At 40.9% G+C, this 20,420-nt stretch overlaps 1 protein-coding gene across 1 annotated transcript; it reads left to right on the top strand.

Annotated features, from left to right (window-relative positions):
- The first annotated feature begins 511 nt into the window (after positions 1-511).
- On the top strand, positions 512-9,536 carry FBXO32 (F-box protein 32). The gene is made up of 9 exons (XM_053467053.1): positions 512-685; positions 3,349-3,458; positions 3,845-3,894; positions 4,000-4,092; positions 6,813-6,906; positions 7,048-7,232; positions 8,011-8,193; positions 8,324-8,467; positions 8,866-9,536. The coding sequence occupies exons 1-9, from the start codon at positions 573-575 to the stop codon at positions 8,953-8,955; spliced, it is 1,062 nt and encodes a 353-aa protein (XP_053323028.1). The 5' UTR covers positions 512-572; the 3' UTR covers positions 8,956-9,536.
- The last annotated feature ends 10,884 nt before the right edge of the window (positions 9,537-20,420 follow it).

Raw genomic sequence — 20,420 nt, 5'->3', positions numbered from 1 at the left:
AAAAATATAAAACAATCCTTTAACTGAGCCACAAGGTAAAAAGCGGCTTCATCGAGTTCCTTAATGCCCCTGTGTAGGTGTTAGTAGTAGGTACTGGAGTTTTTTGCCCCATCACACAGGCAGATCATCTGATACTGTGGTTGCATAGCTGTTTACAGCACTTAGCTTGTGCTGGTCAGCTGGACAAGGGTTAAAGTTTCCATTCTATTAAAACCCCCATAGTGTTCACTGCCCAGTAACCCAAGCAGGTGTTGGATGGGGGGGGGGGGTATTTTCACCTCCAGGGGTAGATCCAGTGTGACAGTGCAGCAGCTGCTGCTCTCAGGACAGGGATCGGGGGGTAGAATTTCCACTCGGAATTTTGCAATAACAAAGATCTGGAGTTATAAACAAAGCCACGTGCCTGGCCGGAGGCGGAGTCCTCATCACTTCCGGCAACAAAGCCAGCTCTATAAATAATGCAGCAGCAGCAGCGAGCAGCCAGAAACACAACAATACAAAGACAGGGGCAGGTGGCGCAATTAACCCCGCAAAGGATCTGAGCTTTACCCTCTTACCCTTCTCATACCCAGATGCCTTTCCTAGGACAGGACTGGAGGTCCCCTGGCCAGAGCTGGGTGAAAACAGGGGATGGCTGGAAAAGGTTTCTGGATGAGCAAAGCAACTTCGTCGGTGACATCAGCAGGTGAGTTCCTGCCGATGACGTTTTTCTGTTTTTTTTTTTTTGTGAGGGGGGGGTGATGCTTAAAGCCCCCTCTGGCAATGAAGGGTTAAACATGGTGCAGCAGCTGTATGGGCATCCATGGGGATGAGCCTAAAGCTCTGTGTGGGTGTTAATGAGTTAATGTAGAAGGTGGAATGTGTTCAATTGGGCTTTAGCACCGCAGAGGTTAATGATTGCCTGGTCTATGAGCGTTCTTATACATTGTAGCAAGCTGGATAATAGCAGTGACTGTGCTGGTGCCTGAGATCAAGTCTGCATAGACCTTCAAGGATATACTATATGTATATATAATGTGTGTGTGTGTGTATATATATATATATATGTGTGTGTGTGCATCCTGGGTCTGCTGCCGGTTTTTGGAGCTGTCACCCAGGGCTCCTCCTGCCTGGACATGATCGGAAGGCAGAATGTAAACAGCCCCTTGGCTCCCGGAGCTTTGGAGACACAGAGCTCCTTCTGCATTTCGCCTGGTCTCCAGCAGAGGGCGCTGTCTGTAGGGCTCTAGATCTATAGATCCCTGGCATTGGATCTGCTCCAAGTGTTTGCTTCGTTGCTTTGGATGCTTTCTGCATTGTCTGTATTTAATTCTATTGTTGCGAAATAACACGGCTGAGTGCTGTTGGCATTTAGGAAATATGTAATTGGCTTTGTGTGTCTAAATATACATTGTAATGCAGCAGCATATGTATAGGACAAATCCTGTTACACTGTAGCAGCTTCACATGTCTCAAAACATTGGCAACAATGGATGGCTCTTGTTGTTGAAGAAAAGTATAAATCCTTGTTTCATAAATTATTGGAACTTTATAAGTAAATGATGATATAGAATAAGTAGATTTGCCAGCCCTTCTGGCTGCCCACCGTCTTCTACCCCCCCTCCTAAATCTGTTAAGACTCTAAAGGTGCTGTTCCACTTAGACAAATCCTTAGTTGCCCTGTCTAGTATGTTAAGTAAACTCTGCAGATCTATTATGTTCTCTGGAAGTTTGATTGCTATGGCAATAACCTATTACTGCCTACTTTTGTGTCACATGTTTCCAATGTGACATTTTAGTTACAATAGCATTAAATTCAGCAGAGTAGGTGGAACGAGATATTTTTGTTTTTTTTTTGGGGGTGATATGAGAGCGTTTTCCGGTACAGAGCTCTGTGGATGGCGGCGTCTGTCGTCCGCTCTTGTGACTTCTGTGTCACGTTCATTCAGACCGACAACAAAAACTATTTTTAGCCGGCCTTCTGTATTCTCGTGTAACAAAAGTATCATCTAGCCAGAGGCTCGTTGTGACCGGCAGCTAACGTGTTGGTAACCGGCAACCAAAACAAATTGTTTACTTGTTTTTAACCCTTTCAGTGCCAACCAGAATAGTAATGCACGTATTGGCAGGAGGCCTGTGCCAAAAAAATCGTCAGTCCTTGACCTCCGTGACAGCCACATGGTTCCTTTTATCTGTGCCAAGCATGGTGGCCCTAACTGTCAGTCTACGGACTAGCTTAACCCTTTCAATGCCCGATCGAAGCAGTGCATGGCTCGCTTCTCCCACTTAAAAAGCAATCGTTTTCTGAGGGTTAATGATTTCCCAGTTTGTGTTGCATAACCTATTGTATAACCGAACACCTTCGGCTCCACGGCGAAGCGCTGTCCTTGACAGACGGGTCACGTTGTGTTTTTGTGCTGTTCTCGGTTCTAATTTTGTACGCGATGTGTTGTAACGAGCGCCCACAGCGCCGGCTGGAAGCCGCTCTTAACCTCTTCTTAATGTAAACAATACAGAATGTTCTGCGCCGTGTTTATAATGTCTAGCTGGGGCCCTGATCTGTGTCAGGCGAGTTACAATAAGCTGCATGGATCATTCACAAGAAATATATGTATGTGTATATATATTACTTTTTTTATACATTTTTAAATTGATCATGCTGCTAAGCAATAGCTCAGTGTAGGTGCCATAGGACTATAAGTCCCAGCACACACACTGGTTGCAGCTGAACACCGTTAACTCTTATTATGTTATTATATTACAGTTCACACTTGACTTGCTGCAACAAAACCCCCACCACTCTTGGCCAGGCTGAGAATTGGGGTCCAGTACCGGATAGTTGGCCGTCTAGCGCTTTAATGTGTGACTGTATGGGTCCTTTAACCAGCGCAGATGTCCCGGTTGCCTTGATTAAACCCGTAATGACATATTATTATTATTCTTGGCTCTCCAGTATGAGGCGGGTCCTACGAGGGCACAGTTTAGGGGACCTGTACCCAAATCTGTTTGATATGTCATTTGCGTGTCTAGTTACACCATCTGTTCTAATAAAATGTATACAATAACAGGCCCTTACCCAGACCCGGCACCCGTATTTCCGGTGGATATAGTTACGCCAGAACACCAAGCATTTAACAAGTCCGGACTTGTCACGGTGGCTTCTATCTATTCCATATTTTAGTCTAAAAGAATCATTAAAAAGGGGTGTTTTTATCTAATAAGCTTTGGTTCATAGGAAAGAATTAGTAGTGGGTACATTGGTTTCCCTTCCAGAAGAGACTTGCTTTATATGGTGTATGATTTGATGTCGTGCATATATTTGTTCTCTAATGTGTTTTTTTTTTTTTTTTTGTCATTTTTTCTGTTTAGTTATTGCAACGTGGATAACAATAAGGAAAATCTCTTCAATAATCTGAATTATGATGTCGCTGCTAAGAAAAGGAGGAAGGACCTGCTGAATAACAACACAAAGATACAATGTAAGGTGATTCCCACGCAAACTTTTACCGTGTCGCTGTCAATGTATCGAGTGATGTTCAGGAGAGAAATAATATTTTCAGCGAAGTCTAACTCTTGTATGTAAAATATATACCAGATTTTTTTTTTTTTTTTTTTTTTTTAATATTATTCAGAAGCCTCAATCATTATATGTTTTTGTTTAATCAGTTTTGACATTTGACTCCATCCAAACCTCTGTGTACAGTTTCATAATAAAAAACAATATCATGTATTCTCTGCTGCTAAACAAAACGGAATCGCCTCAAGTCGATGCGAATGAATGTTCCAGATGCTAGTTGAGGTATTTTCTGTGTCTTCGCCTCCTATCCGGCCTGCTTTTTTTTTAAATTGTAACTTTATCTTATAGATCAGCATCAAGAGAAATGGATCTATGTGCACAAAGGCAGTACGAAAGAGGTAAGAAATCTGAATAAACTCAATTTTGGGTCAACTCAACCCCCCACCACTACTTCACACACTGGCACAACGATGGTTATTGATATAAATGCTTTGCGTTTCCAGAGGCACGGTTACTGTACCCTCGGCGAGGCCTTCAATCGCTTAGACTTCTCAAGCGCTATCCTGGACGCTCGCCGGTTTAACTACGTCGTCAGAGTGAGTATTCGATATGTTTCAATCTGTGTAGAAGTAGGATTCTTTTTATGATCTGTTTAGGGGCAAATGATGCCTAAAACCCTGGAATTAGGTATGAGAATCCATTCTTTGTAGCGTTCTGTCAGCCCTGCCATATGGGTGACCTAAGCAGCAACCTAGGTCCCCAGGCTAGTAGGGGCAGCATCATGGAGTACTTTTCTGTATTAGCAAGTGCATGCAAGAAGGGGCCACTGGGAACCTGGTTTAAGGGGCTTAAAAGCCTAGAGACGGCACTGACCGCAAGTTTTTGATTATCACGCAAAGTACGTTCTGAACATAGACCGACATCGAGGGTCCTGCGAGACTTCAAGATGATTTACTACAACGGCCAATGGCTGGCTAGTTATGAAGATAAATAAACAAAATAAATCTGATTTTAATTTCTACGAGCAATATAAATATTTAGATTTTTATTTTGGCAGGCCGGTGAATTATGATTTGCAAGTTGTCTTTTATGCTGCTATAAGAAACAAATAAAATCACAAAACAACTAGACTCTGAAATGCATGAAACAATAATCCCATAAGCATTTAGCTAGAAGAAGCGAAACACATTAAAAGTCTCCTTCGCTATTATAAATTGTCCTATAATCACCCCCCCCGGATCTTATTGGAATTATTTTCAACCCATTGTGGCCATAAAATGTCTGCTGGTATTTGGGTGATTTTTGGTGCAGAAATAGTAATTTTCGTTGAAATATGCATTTGCTGCTTTATTTGTATATCTATTAAACTGTTTTTCTAACTATTATTGGGTATTACTATTAAATAATTACAATACCCCATATGTCCTTTTTTTTTTTTCTTTCTTTTTTTTCTACCAACGGCAGGGAATTTGGCACTTCAGCGTTCAGCAAATTCCTGCAACTTTTTCTTTTTTTCTGGAAAACATCTGTGAACTCGGACACAAACTAATCATCATTCTGATTTAGTCCTAGTGTGTGTTGGCTGCTGAAGTGCAGATGATTGATAACCGTTCTGCTGATCTTTTTAAATACAGCAGATAATTTCCAAACTGACAGCTGGTGTTAAAGCCAACACCTTCTAACCCCCCCCCCCCCCAAAAAAAAAATAATTTTCAGGATTAAGTATTGTTGAAACGGATCTAAAAACCTGGATGTGTCCTCCGCGTCAGATGAGTTGATGGGGTAATCTAGCACCGTGCGCCTGGAGCGCGGAAATCTCAGGATAATAATTAATATTCACACTTTGTCCTGGTTTTAACTTCCCGGTAGAGCTCTGTTCCCTGCCGAGATTCCTATTGACCTCTTTGCAAGCAGTTCAGAAGATGGCTTATTTAAAAAGCAAAACAAAGCTCTCTCCCATCTTAATGGGTCATTTAAGAAAACTATTTTGACATTATCATGTCCTGGTGTTTTTTTTTTTTTTTTTTTTTTTTTTTGTTATAATGTCATTTAATTATTTTTGTAAATTTTTAAATACACTTTTTTAATTTTTTTTATTATTTATTTACAAATGCCCTCTCATTAGATTTACATACCCTGAGGTTCTAAGTATAGAAGGTAGCGGTCTAACATCTTGGCGGTCTTTTTAGATCTATTGGTGGAAGATGGCCCATTTTTCAGGTTCCACTTTCCCCAATAAAAAAACAAAAAAAAAAACAAAGCAGGATGCTCTTGACTGTCTACCCAGGGGTTAAATGTTCACAGTTCAATTCTGTGGCAAAATGTTTGTTTGTTTTTTTTTGTTTTTCTGGTCTTAATAACCATCCCAACAGCTGCCCTAGCTATCGGAGGTATCATCATTGTGGAAATCCTTGACTCGGAATCATGTCTACATTAAATGTTAAGGCTCTTTATTTCCTCCTGGAAAACTATAAAACTTTTAGTAATGTCGTAGGTGGCTTAAATATTTCATGGACTATACACCCAAGCTTCCATGGACAGCAAGTAGCCAAAAACATTGTAACAGGTGCCGCATATAATGACACTGAATAAGAACATAGTGTTTCCGGCCGTCCCTCTTACATTACTCTTCGTCTCAAGGTTTCACCTTTGTGTCCAGGAACAGGTTAACAGGAGTTTACACATCACGCATACTCATGGGGTAGATTATCACATGATCTGTGACAACATGTAACCCAAGAGCGGATAAGAATGTTATTGCCCAACTGAACTTGTTGAGTCACTGCTGGGTACGACTCCGGGGAATGTTCTAATGATTCCAGCTGCCCGGATAAGAATAACTTTCTGTGGTGGTTTTGTGTTTCCCTTGGGACGGTTGACATAATCAGGGGACAGAAAACAATCTTTAAAAAAAAAATAAAAATAAACTTCTAAAAATATCTTGCTGTAAACCTGCTCTTGCATAATTCTTTTGTTCTATCTATGGGATTTAATAAAATTGTGCTTCGATAATGTTGCTAATTTTTGGCTATTTTATTTCTTTTGTGTCCTCGGTACCGCTTACAGGTGCAAAAACAAAAATCCTGCCAAGAAACGCATAATGATAAATCGAATTAATTTTTCCCTTAAATTATAAGATATGTAGAGATTTTCTTCACTGTCAGATTCTGTTTAAAGAAGAGTAATCGCTGATTAATACTGACCGCTATATATAATGACCTTAACGTCTTGTGCAATCGCATCTATTTCAACCGTATAACTTGCACTCTATGAGGGCCTTTTAAAAGTGTAACTGATATCTCTTCTTTCTTTCCAGCTTCTGGAGCTGATTGCTAAATCCCAGCTTACGTCCCTAAGTGGAATTGCCCAGAAAAATTATATGAATATTTTGGAAAAAGTGGTTCAAAAAGGTAAGGATGTTGTATATGTGCCAAAGGGCTTCTAAAATTTTTTTCTTTTATTTTTTTTATTATATATATAGATATAGATATGTATATATAATATATAAATTTTTTTTTATTTTTTTTAATGTTTCCTCTTCTATTCTTTAGTCCTTGAAGATCAGCAAAATATTCGTCTGATTAAAGAATTGCTTCAGACCCTCTACACCTCCTTGTGCACCCTGGTCCAAAGGGTAGGCAAGTCCGTGCTGGTTGGAAATATTAACTTCTGGGTTTATAGAATGGAGACGATTCTTGACTGGCAGCAACAGCTGAACAATATCCAGATCACGAGGGTAAGAACCAATCCAAGGGGATACAGAGATCAAATGTTTTAATTGCCATCAATGCACTACGGTGATCTACAAATTCTAGCCGGAACTTAAGGATATTAATTAGGGGTGAGCACATCGTGTTCCTATTCAAGGGTCTATAATTGTAAACAAAGCTGTATTTTTAACTAGAATGTGCAAATCACTCTTTGGCTGCTAAGGTGGGTAAACCTAGACTGGGAGGATATATTGTCATAAGCACTGCTGTCAAAAACAATGACATTTCTGGCTGTAACATAATTACAAAAGTGTTTTCCAACCATCAATTAGCCTTTTAAACTTAAGCTTGGATCAGCGAACACAACGTGCCATTGGAACACGGGAGTGATGGGAGTGATAAAGGGCCATTGGAACACAGGAGTGATGGGAGTGATAAAGGGCCATTGGAACACAGGAGTGATGGGAGTGATAAAGGGCCATTGGAACACAGGAGTGATGGGAGTGATAAAGGGCCTATGAAGCGATTCTGTTAAATATTGGTAGTTTCCTGCTACAATAGTCATTTACAACATTAACCCAACCTGTGCTGGATTTATGAACCATTTTTATTTTAATGGACAAAATGTGATTTATTTCATAAACAAGGACACTTGTATGTCGCCCAAAGCTTTGCACAGTTCTATGTTAATGTTTTTAAAGGGCTGTGATTGGGTGAACCGTGGCACAGAAGAGATCCAAGCCTTGTAGATTTAAGACTCAAAAAATCCTAGTTGCAGAAGTTAAGAGGTTTTTTCGTCTTTAGCCCGACCTGAAAGGGATGACCTTGACGGATTTGCCGTTGTGCCTTCAACTAAACATCATGCAGAGGTTAACGGATGGGAGAGACATCGTGTGCCTTGGCCAGGTGTCGTCTGATTTACAAGTGCTCGGTGACGACCGCGTGTTGTGGAAAAAGCTTTGCCAGTATCACTTCACAGAACGGCAGGTAAGCTAATACGGGTCTTCACAGAATATGCAGGACTTCTAACCGTTGGTTAGCTGTCTCAGGTGATAGGAGTTTGAAGTTCTTCACCCAAAGATGCGGAGAGATCACACTCTCTTATTTTTTTTTTTAGATTCGAAAGAGGCTTATCCTGTCTGACAAGGGGCAGCTGGACTGGAAGAAGATGTACTTCAAGCTGGTACGATGTTACCCCAGGAGAGAACAATATGGAGGCACGCTACAGCTCTGCCGGCACTGTCACATTCTGTCTTGGAAAGTAAGGCCCCATTATCACACAGTCCTTCCTTCCTATTGTACAGTTCTTGATTTAAATATTGAAGGGCACCATCCAGTCAGCGTAGTCCTCTTTCAGCTGTGATGTCTTTTAATCCAAAGGTTGGCCCGTTTGTCTTGAGTAAAGAAGCCTGTTGAATCTCATTGAGGCTGATTTCAGCGTGTTTAAAATGTGTAATATAAAGAGGTTTGAGTATTCTTGGTGACTTAACCCACCTGCTATCCAAGTTTTAGTTTTAAATAGGTGGTGCTTCTAATCCAGAATACCTGAATAACCTCATGCTGCTTGACCTTGGTGTAGAATGCCCTATTCCATTGTTAGCTTTGTGTCTAGGTTTCTTGTACCACCCAAACCAATCTCAACGTTGCTTGTTATTTCAGGGTACGGAGCACCCCTGCACGGCCAACAATCCTGAGAGCTTCCTGGTCTCCCTCTCCCCGCAAGACTTCATCAACCTGTTCAGATTCTGATGATGAAACCCTCGATTTGTGAGAACTTGGTTGGATTCCGGTGGGGACGCGCTCTTTCCAGGCTGAGTCTGATGACTTTGCTTTTGTAAATATTGTAAATGTTACGAATGACTGCGAGTCTCGAAAGGTTGGGCCATGGAATTGGATTATTGGCGAGACTGTCCGATAAAGAAGCCTATATCTGTGGAATGGTTTTTTTACAAGGAGGACTTGATGGACCCTGGTCTTCTCTAAAGGACAAGCCAGGTTGCACGGCGAATGTGTAGACGACACATAGAAATGTGGTTCTTAAGGATATTATTCTGCATGAACAAGAAAGCCAAGTTAACAAACTGACTGGGAAATGACTGAAGTATTCATAGTCTTTACGAAAAGGCTATTTGCTTTTGCTGAAGCTGTTAATATCTGTTTGTTTGTTTTTTATATATTGTATTGGTCTTTTGTACTCCATCCATTGACTTGCTTTCACTCGTTTCTACCTCTTACACCGAAAACCCTTTGAGGTACCTTTTTATGTACCAGGACATACCGTGTCTGTTATGTTAAGCTGCCTGAAAGCATTTGCTTAAAGTGTTTTTTTGTTTTTTTTTTCTCAATTTTCTATGATTAGCACGTTACAGAAAATGGAGTACAGGGTACGGAGCTGTAATTGATGATAAAGTACTGACCCCCATCTCGCGCTCTTGACTCGTAATGGGTATCCTTGGCCATCTGAATTAAGTTGTCTAGGTGAACAAAGCACTTATATTTATGTAATATTTTTTTGTTCTATAGATATAATATATATCTATATCCATTACTATATAAGGAAATATTTACAAAAACTTTTTTTTATTTTTTGAAATGTAGAGGGGATGCCACTGGAAATATACAATTCTACAGATTTGAAATAATGTATCTTTTCAATTCACCTGAAATGTTCTCAAACAAAAAAAAAAATTTCATATTATTGTACTCGCCATTTTTTACCAATTGGTAAAGCTCCGTAAAATCTATTTCATGAAACTCTTCTTTCTTGCTGCTGGCTTGACAGGGTGCAGTGCAGCGAACTGCTTATAATGGCAATATATGGGTTTATTTAGAATTTTTTTTAAAAAAACACTGTTCATTATTCCCTAAAGCAGGGAAATTTGCATTTTTAATCCATATTATGCTTTATAAATGGCCGGCCGCAGTAAGGTTCTTCATCAGAAAGGGTTTGTGTTTAGTTTTTTTTCTTTCTTTCTTTCTTTCTTTTTAATTATACCAGAAGGTGGCTGAAATTGCAAGTCTCCTATAAACTCCAACTTTGGTGAAATAAACCCAATATCGGACCTTTCCACTAGTAAAGCTGATTTAATGGAACCACTAATATTAAATGGGGTAAAAATCATTCAAAATGAGTGACTATTTAAAGAAATAAGTGTGTTATCCTATAACCTTTATTTTTAAACTTTTATTCTAGAACAAAAATGTAAATAATTTAGGCCATTGGCTTGGAGTTTATTTTTGTTTTTCCTTTCCTGAAACTGTCTTAATTTATCACAGTGAGGCTATTTTAATGTACATTTTAAAGCACTTTTACCGCACAGACAATGTATCTGTTCACATGAGCACTTTTTTAAAAATGTATTATTGTATGACTTGTGAAATGAGAGTAACTGTATATATTGATGTATGTAAGGATTTAAGATGCTTAGGGTGGACTTCTGTTCACTAATCTACACAGTAACTCCCAAAGCCGTGGTAAATGTTGGATTTTTCTTCTAATAACTGAGGTTCTATCGAAATGCAATTTTTTTATTGTTTAACATTGAATTCAGCTGCCTTTTATGTGCATTCCTACCTAGTTCCATGTTACGTTTGGTTTTGCCAAGTCTAGACTGGATAAAAAAAAAATTGTGTTAAGGCTCTGGGCCAAACATTAATGATATTCCTAAATTCTAAGAAGGCATTGATGATGGCAGAAAATGGCTCCCTTGTAGACATTTGTTTAGAAGCCTGGCCGTTGTCAACATGTGGTCTTACCACCAAAAGCTGCTAATGGAATGGTCCAGTAAACAGTTTGTTATAGCAATGAGATCAGTCTTGATGCTTTGGGCCAGAATCTTTGTTCTACGTACATCCCTCCTAAACAGATGGTTTCTCTTAAACTATAGAATAATGAAGAGTTTTCTTTAGCTCAAAGACCATCCATGGTATGACAGCTGATGGTGTGCTCCTCAAGGCCACACCATCCACCAAACCCAGGTTCTTCTTTATTTGAAGAATTGAGCTTGAAATACTATCCATTTCGTAAATGTTGAGTCTTTGCAGCCTCAATGTCAAGTCGCTTGCAGCGAGTATGTAGCCCATTTGGTCTACGTACTCGCCTTGGGTCATATTCCACAAGGTAAAATACTGGGGCAAAAATGCTTTTAATCCAGAAACATTCCATTGGGATGTGTGAATGTTCCTCTCGTAGGACACTGCCCCAGTGTTGTTGGGGTGGCCTTGATGTGTTCTTTCACATGTAGTTGGATATAAATTGGTTTTTGCATATAGTTGGCCGTCATGTGGCTTGGGCATATCTAGGAACTTGCTGGGTTTCCCCTGGAGTCTCTTCTGGTTAGTTTGTTAAAGCTTGCGATGTCTTACCCAGACTTATGAAGTGGGTGCGCATCTTGGTGTTTAAACGGTAGATAAAGTGTTTAGTCATGGACCACAGCAACTCCTTTTATACCCAAACCAATCACAACTCGTGCCTTCTTATTTTGAATTGGGTGTATATTCTTAACCATGGGGAGTCCTAGTCTGGTGGCCTTCCTCGGTCCTAGCCTTACCTTAACTTTGAAACCATTGTAACGCCCTTCTGTCTATCGTACAGGCGCCTGAATGTAATGTGTTGGGTTTTACTGTGTAGCATCATAGTGACTTAAACCAGACTCTCGGTCTCCATCTTCATGCCTCCTCCTCACCAATATGGGTTTCTGTTTCTCCCCATTAGAGATTAGCACGGCTCTTTATTGCCGTTCTGACAAGGCAAACAAATGCGGGGGGGCAGAAACAAATTGAGGAATGTTTTTTTTTTTTTTTTTGTTTGTTTTTTTTTATACGAGGAGACCGAGGCCCATCCTGAGCTGGTGTGTTTCGCACGGGTTTTTCCTATGTTCTAAATGATTACACGCAACAATGTCTCTGTAGCTGTAAGAATACAAATGTATTGACGGAATGCAAGTTTCATATTTATTGTGGGTTTTTTTTTTTGTTTTTTTTTTAATATAATTCGGTCAAAGATGGCACTCTTGATTTCTGTGTATCAATGGCACCAGATTTTGTGAGATGCACAAACGTTTGATGATTTCTGCTATATTCTGACTGCATTGTGTGAGTTTTGGGTTCACATTGATTTTATAAGATTACAGTCCTAAGTAGACCTTTTTGTTAATTCTATAATATTTCCTGCAAAAGGTTGTTTTCTAGCGTTAGGGTAGATACTACACCCAGATCCATCTACATCAGTGCAAACAATAATGCAGTAATGACCTGAGGCATTGGAAGGGTTGAGTAGCTTATGGTGACTTTTTGAATTTTTTTGTTTAATTTTTCTTGAACTGAAGGGAAAATCCAATGTTGGAAGCCGTTATTCTATAGAACTCGTATATTTAACCGAGATGGCTGCCGATATGTTGAAATTGTAGTCAAGGTAGGCAGAAACTTTAATATTAAAGAGACATGGCAGTGTTTTTACATTTAAAGAAAAGTCATAGCTGCCTACAAAATGCACGGATCAATGATAAGAAAGGTTAGCAAACCTGTTTTTTTTTTTTTTTTTTTTTTTAAATTTATTTATCTCCATGGGGATTGGAGTTTCTCCCAAACTGGCCCTCAATCCCCTCTACCTTTTTTACAGCAGGACAAACATTGTGACAATATTATGTCAAAAGAACCAGAGGAGCAGATCTTGGTATAAATTTCTGAATTATTAAGGTGGATATAAAGAAAATTTGCCAGCACTAATAATGCAGTTTATAATATATATACGGTATATACAACAAAAATCACAAGTCTTTCCGGCTATATGGGCGCTACGTTACCGCATAGGACACACCGTGACGGGGTTGAGTTCGCACTGACTTTGTACTTTGGTATAATTGGTTTTCGAGAGCGTTTTGTTTGTATTAGAAAGGACCAGAGAATTTATCCATACACCATGATCTGTGAATTCTTTTTTTACTGAATGCATTCATACTCCACAATAAAAGTATTGATACCAGCTTCCATAGTTGTTGTCCTTTCTTTTGTTTGCTTCTTTCAATTTGTAACTTTTAGGTTTTTATTTGTGTGTTTTTTTTTTTTTTTTTGTTTTTTTTTCTTTTTGGGTATCTGCCGTCTGTTACACCTAAATGACATCACCTAATAATTATCTAACTAGTGTGAAGATTTATGATGTGTTTGTAAGTGACATCAGGGCATACACGTTTCCTTTTCTGAATATTATAACTGCCTCCCCAACACTGCTGCTGATTCTTTTTTTCACTGCATCTGCCCGCTTGCGCATGGGACTTCTGTGATCTGCTGGAGTTCATAATATGTTATCTATATGAATATATATATATATATATATATATATATATATAATATATATAATTTTTTTTTTCCCCTTTTTCTTCTCAGCTGAGGTGTACTACCTCCTGCTAGCAGCGTCGCACATCTCTCCATTCGTGTCAGTCTGACTCCACGGATATTCTATTTAACTCCATATTCTTGTTCCCATCCTGTCTGCAGCTGAGCAGATATGGAAACGGCCGCGTTAGTTATTCCTAGATAGCGAGACGTTTCGCAGAGTTCTTCTGTGTTTATTACGTATTGTCTTCTTGGGCAGAGCAGGTAGGATCAATGGGCGAACACAGGAGGGATTCATCCATCAGATAGGATCCACCGAGTTGTTCAAACTGGAAGTCCTTGAATTCAGGTGGAGTAATGCGATGTCATTAACGGCAGGCAGTGTTACAACAGAGTTGGCACAGGTTTTAGGTACATATCTCATAGTGGTAATTATAAGATATATACAGCATATGTGCATTGCGTGTAAAGTTAATGTGCATATCCAAAAATCCATCCAACTCTAGGGAGATTTTTTTTTTTTTTTTTTTTTATAAATATACTATTCTACTAATCATGGCCAGGGGCAACAAGCCTGGGGTTAGTGGGGCCTGGGTGCAGTTACTCACTCTAGCACCATATGTCCGTTCCCTCCATTTGCATCACACCACTAACCATACACTCACCCTGTCACTATAAACGCGCACACACGCTAACGTCATGCACTGAAGACCTCCATAGAATCAAGTGTCACGGATCCCATTAGTTGCAGCCTGTGGTAGAATTTCATATCATTATAATGAAAACCAGAAAATACACCTAAATGTGCTTTTCCTCCTTTATTGATGTGAAATAAAGTTGATTAACGTGTCATAAAATAGCCATTGCGAGATCTGTCGTCCAAGATGGTGGGCCGATTCCTGACGGGAATAAAACTCAGTGAATGCACTTCGGGGGAACCCTTCATAAAGCGGTAAATAAAATAAATAATGTGGAAGGAGAAGGTTACATTTTAATTCTAAATTGCTAAAAATTCTCAAGCATTTGATTTATATTTCCTTTTAGGTTCTTCTTATTTTTATTCTTTTATATTATACCGGTAACATCTGTAGAAGAAAAGATGTTTTTGGTAAGGCAGAGTCTCGGTGGCTAAGTCTAGACGGTGGTAAAAGCAGGAAATGACTTAAATGATATATTAAGCTAAAAAATATCCATAGAAACAACAATTTGCCACAAACATAAAATGGGATGGAACGCAAAACTGTGGTCGTGGGAATTCTAAAGTACCGGAGACACGGAGGTTTAATAAACCAAAAGAATATTTCTATTGTATGATCACCCATCCAGGCACCGCATCAGACCCGATGGATAGAAATGTAGCACCTATAGACCAAGGCATGGGAGCCTCTCGTTGGGGCGCAGATATGTATATATAAATATATTTAATGTATATTAAAAATAGTAAAGAAAGTGTAAACATTGTCGCTGCTTTATATGAAAAGGATGAAAAAGAAGCAATGTCTCGGACCCCTCCTGAGATCCTCGGGTATCCCATTCTCTAAATATGAAGGTTGTGGCTAGAGCCCTGCGCGGGACGGCTTTTTTTTTAATCCCGCTCCCGCAATGTGGGTGTTCCGCTCCCGCCACATTTGTGGCCAATCCCGCCCGCTCCCGCCACATTTGTGGCCAATAATCCCGCCAACCCCCGCCACATTTGTGGCCAATAATCCCGCCCGCTCCCGCCACATTTGTGGCCAATAATCCCGCCCACCTCCTTACCTGAACTGCAGAGTTCCCGCGCAGTTCCGCAAGGCTGCCCTCGAGTTGCTCCCTCACAGCGTCTCTTCTCTTGCTCCGCCCAGGAACAAGGCAGAGTCAGGGGAAGTGATGTCACATCATTTGACTCTGTTTTGTTCCTGGGCGGAGCAAGAGAGGAGACACTGTAAGGGAGCAGCAAGAAGGCAGCCCTGCGGGACTGCGCGGGATTACCGGGACCCGCAGGTACAGTGCCTGACTGCCCGCTCCCGCCTGCAGCCCCAGCAAGACGGCCTGCAAGTTTTTTGGTGGGACCCGCAGGACCCGCCTCCCAATGCAGTCTTCTAGTTGGGGCAGTTATCAAGATACTGAATCGTTCCTTGTGCTCTTACCCTGATATCAGTTCCAAACTGACGCATCATATGCCCGGTGGGCCGCCGACCAGCAGCACCCCCCATACTGACCTGATCTGTAATAGTAAACGACTCTCGAAGGGCAGCGTTATATTACAGACGCACTTAATACGTTTATTCCTTTGTCAGAGATTGTGTACATTGTAAGGCTAACGGGCAGCTGTGTATTATAAACATAATAGCTCCAAGTCGCTCGCTGTCTGTGTGTACATCTGCCTTAAACAAAGAGCCGCACAAAGCCTCCCGATAAGGTCCCCGAGTGCGCTAATTACACTCAGAGGCACAACCTTGGAATATACACTATATGGACAAGTATTGCGACACCTGACCGTTACACCAACAAGGACTTTTGTGACATTGCGTTCTAAATGCTGCATGTGCCTATCACGTGCCAGTATCTCTACTACTTCTGCTGCTGCACCCCTTCGATTGTCCTAACTCTAGGGTGAAACATAACACAATACCTTATCTTTTACACTAAATGATTTCAGGGCCTTGAATGTTTTATCTTTGGATAAGTAGGGCGTTTTATCTTTGGATAAGTAAAAATGAAATAGTTCCTACTGTAAATTAAGGAAACAGATAACCAAACACACACACCAGGACAGGCTTTTCCACACCGACACCCAAACACACACCAGGACAGGCTCTGCCACACCGACACCCAAACACACACACCAGGACAGTTAAAAAAGAAAAAATGGTTCAGCATTCAACTCCCAGGAAGCTGGGTGCTAGCAGGAAAAAGGGACCCTCTTGAAGTATACGAACACAGAAAAGAATCCCTTAGGTTACTTTATTCAGAGAAAGCAAAACAAGAAAAGCAACGTTTCGGCCAAACAGGGCCTTTTGAGCTTGACAAAGGCCCTGTTTGGCTGAAACGTTGCTTTTTTTGTGCCCCTTTTGCCCTGCGTTAAGGACGGCTGCATAGGCCCAGTCAGTCCGGTCCTGACTGGGCCTATTTTAAGGTAGGGGCCTGGAGCTTCAGCTCCATCAGCCCCTACATCAATCCAGCCTTGCCACCGCCCGGCCCACTGGGCAAGTGCCCAGTGTGCCCGATGGCCAGTCCGGGCCTGGTTCCCTGGTGTCCACTACTGAATTTACACTCAGATTTTGGGGAAACTGAAGAGGGAACTTTTTTTAAACACGCGTAAGATTCATAAAATCCAAAATTCAAGAAGGAAACATTCTCTGGGCTCCTTTGCCAGGACAGACGCCTACATGGAGTAATTTACAGTAAAGGGCACCATGGCTTTTCTCCAATTTGCACTTGTGAGTTCAGACCCCTTTGAAATCAGTAAGGACTGATCTAGAAACAACTAAGACCAGGAAATTCTCACTGACCTGGGGATTTGCCAAGATTCTACCATGAAACTAGAATGTTCTCATATGTCACCAATTATTGGCATTTCAGATTATTTGGGGGTTGCCATTAACAATACAAAAATGTATATTCTGTGTAGGGCCGAACTGGGGATGAAACACAGCCCTGGCACTTTAAGGCCACGTGTATCAGCATGCAGCGGCGCGTATCAAGCTGATGGCCGGATCTGCGGCTTGAGCAACAGTAAGTGTATGGCACCGTTGGCCACCACGTGTTTGCCAGATGGCCGGTCCAGGGCTGGTTTTAAGTAAGCATTTAGTGTATGTGGACCCGTTGCAGAGATGGTGGTAGATAAATGGGACAGCCAACCACCAGAAGCGGTAGAGGCTAACACAGTAAAGGAATTTTAACTTTCATCCTATAGGTATATAGACCAACGACTGATTATGGTCTGAGTGTTTTCAGCAGGAAAAACGGGCGACTGGACGGGGAGAACGGGTCTGATCTGCTGTAACATTCTATGTTTCCAAGACGGTATTGCTGCAGCATTTATATTATATTATATAATATATATATATGTTTTTTTTAAGATCAGAAGGCGAGATGGTTAAGCATCGAACGCGTGTCCGATGTGGCTGTATGTGTAAATCAGAGCTCGCCGGGTTTACTATTAATAGTTTTTATTCGGGGCCAATAAAATCTTGAATAACCCGCAGGGAATGGCGTGTTATGTAAACACAATGAATCATCGAGACTGTAAATCTTATTATTTTATGCACGTCACGTCTATGCCAGGTCATTGGCTCGCAGCCGTTTCATTGCATAAGACGGGAACGGGTGAGATATTGCATGGATATGTGATTGGAATTACATGTGTGTGTAACAAGGTGCGTGACAGAGGCTGCACTTGTGATTGGTCAATTTATGGGATACATTAGTTAATTTAAACACGTGGATAAGGTTTAATATAGGTCTATACATTGTGTATATGTTCTACGCACTTTCAGAACAACATGTTTCATTGGTTAATTGTGTCACATGGTATCATAACACGAGTTTAGGGATTATAACTTTAGGTTTCAGATACTGTAATGGGTTCTGTGTCTAGTTGCATTAAATATTATAGATGCACCCAGGGACGTAACTAAAAACCACAGGGCCCTGGTGCGAAAATTACCCCGGGGCCCCCCAACAGCTGGTCTGTGCCACCATTGCCCCCAACTAACTTGTCTGTGCCTTCTATGCCCCTTGCCCCCCCTTCCAACATACTCTGGCACACATATGTAAACACACTTACACAAATTACACACTTATTCATTCTCACTAACACACACATTCATTCTAACACATACATGCTCACACACACAAGCACACATGCCTGCTCACATTCAATCATTCAAACACACAACCTCCCGCTCCTGCAGCTTGCTGTCCGGCTGCTCGCACACTGTGCGGGTAGCCTCAGTTTCACCATGGGGTCACGTGACGTAACGTTACCCCGATACGCTCCTGTCTCACTGTCCCGGTTTAAAATACTTTCGAAAGGGCCCTTCCGACCTGGAGAAAGGCCATTTCTAAAAGATTTTGAATCGGTATGAGGAGAGAAGAACAAGGGGTCGCACCGGGCATGGGTCAGGTCGCAGTAGTTACCCCTGTAGTTACTATGTATTTTTTGCACAATACACTTTTTGACCTTAGGGTAACTTAAAAACGATTGCAGGTTTGTTAAATGAACCACATATCTGTTGAGGCCAACTTTTAACTCATTAGACTCGGACAATGGTGGCGCATCGATGCTCGATGGTCCTCTTCTTCTTCCCTGGATATTCTCCATCACAAAGAACATCCCATTCAATACTTTGGCCGTGGAGAAGAGGCGTAGGAAACTATATTTAAAATTGCAGGGTTGTCGTTTCTGCTTCTAGGTGGAATGTTTTTGTTTTGTAACTAGCGTTTATGGAAAAAAAAAAAAGAAAGAGGGAAAGAAGCCACAAAATCTCAACATTTTGGCCTCTAGCGCTGGCAGGTCACATTTTCCTCGATCCTATGTTCATGATGACATCTGGGCTCTGAAGAAGAGTCCACGAGTCAAACTACGTCGTCATCTCCCATAGTCCCCAGCAGATTAGCATTTATCGGGGGGTGGGAAGTTTCTCACGATCGCAGCTTTCAGTTCACATGGCAGCGAGAGACACGGAACGCTGATGCCGCGGCTTCAGAATGCGCTCGGAGATTTCAAGGATTTCTAGAACATTTTACTCGAGTTATAAAAGTCGCTGTCTATTAAATTCACGGAACATGAATGAACTAAGGTGGAAGACGCCTACAATCTGAAGAAATACTTTTTTTTTCACTGTATCAACACTTTAACCCTTTCTTGCCACTCGGTTATTTGCTTAGAGCAAAATGTGTTCATTAAAGCTACCTACGCTGTGACTTTTTTTTTTGTAAATCAATGAATTTTTAAGAATAGGGGAGCTGAGGTTTTTGGCAAAAGATGAATAAGAAGTTGAGTCCGGTTCTAATATCCTCAGATTTCAAGAAAGAGAGACAGTAACGCAACAAGCGAAAAAGAGGTAACTTAATTGAGGAGGTGTCATCGTAAAGAACGTGAGAAGAGGAAGATGGATGTATCCATAATATATAAAATAGGTCTATTCACTACATGGATAGCGGTGGTTTCAACTTGACTTCACGACACATTATGGAGGTCCATCCCCAATAAGCTTCTGCCGCAGGAGGCGCTTGGCCGTCCCTGCATAGATAACTCTCCAAAGCCTCCTTACACATTGAATTATACATTATACAGGGTGAGCCCAGACCTTCATAATATAATTACATATGCTGCGGAGGCAGAGATACTGAATCTTCCCTTGTGCTGTAACCCCTTTTATCAGGCCATCAAGAAATTTGCTAGGGACGTTACGTCATGTGAGGGTATTTAAACCACAAATCTCCCGCAATCTCTCGCTTTAGTACATAAACCCTGGTGGTGGGGGGGGGGTCTCTGATAAATGTACATTGCTTATTTGAATCTATACCGTTACATGCCTTTATTTTCATGCTCCAAAGTGTACCGTGGGAGTTGGAACTGTACCAGCTCCTTTCATTGTGACTGTACCTGCAGATGTGCAAATTCTTTTTTTAACCGATATGACTGCTTTCCGTGAAATATAAATGTAGTTTGTAAATAGTTTCTGATGATGCCCTATTTTAAAGGTGCGGTTTATAATTTTATATATATATATATATATATATATATATATATATATATATATATATATATATATATATATATATATATATATATAGGATCGGAAACACCAATCACCCGCTGATTTCACGCGTCAGACAGGGTCAGCCAAGCTCCTCACTGGGTTAGTCCTTTGCAGTATATGCAGTATATATAT

This window comes from Spea bombifrons, chromosome 5 (assembly GCF_027358695.1).
Source record: "Spea bombifrons isolate aSpeBom1 chromosome 5, aSpeBom1.2.pri, whole genome shotgun sequence".
In the NCBI taxonomy this organism is placed as follows: Eukaryota; Metazoa; Chordata; class Amphibia; order Anura; family Pelobatidae; genus Spea; species Spea bombifrons.
This window is presented reverse-complemented; position numbering and strand designations above follow the sequence as displayed.

What these genes read in the sequence shown, in the direction of transcription:
- FBXO32 (XM_053467053.1), top strand. Translation starts at nt 573, where the DNA reads ATGCCTTTCCTAGGACAGGACTGGAGGTCCCCTGGCCAGAGCTGGGTG. An exon ending in ACAATATCCAGATCACGAGG is followed by an intron (nt 7,233 to 8,010) that starts GTAAGAACCAAT and finishes TTTCGTCTTTAG; the next exon opens with CCCGACCTGAAAGGGATGAC. An exon ending in ATCACTTCACAGAACGGCAG is followed by an intron (nt 8,194 to 8,323) that starts GTAAGCTAATAC and finishes TTTTTTTTTTAG; the next exon opens with ATTCGAAAGAGGCTTATCCT.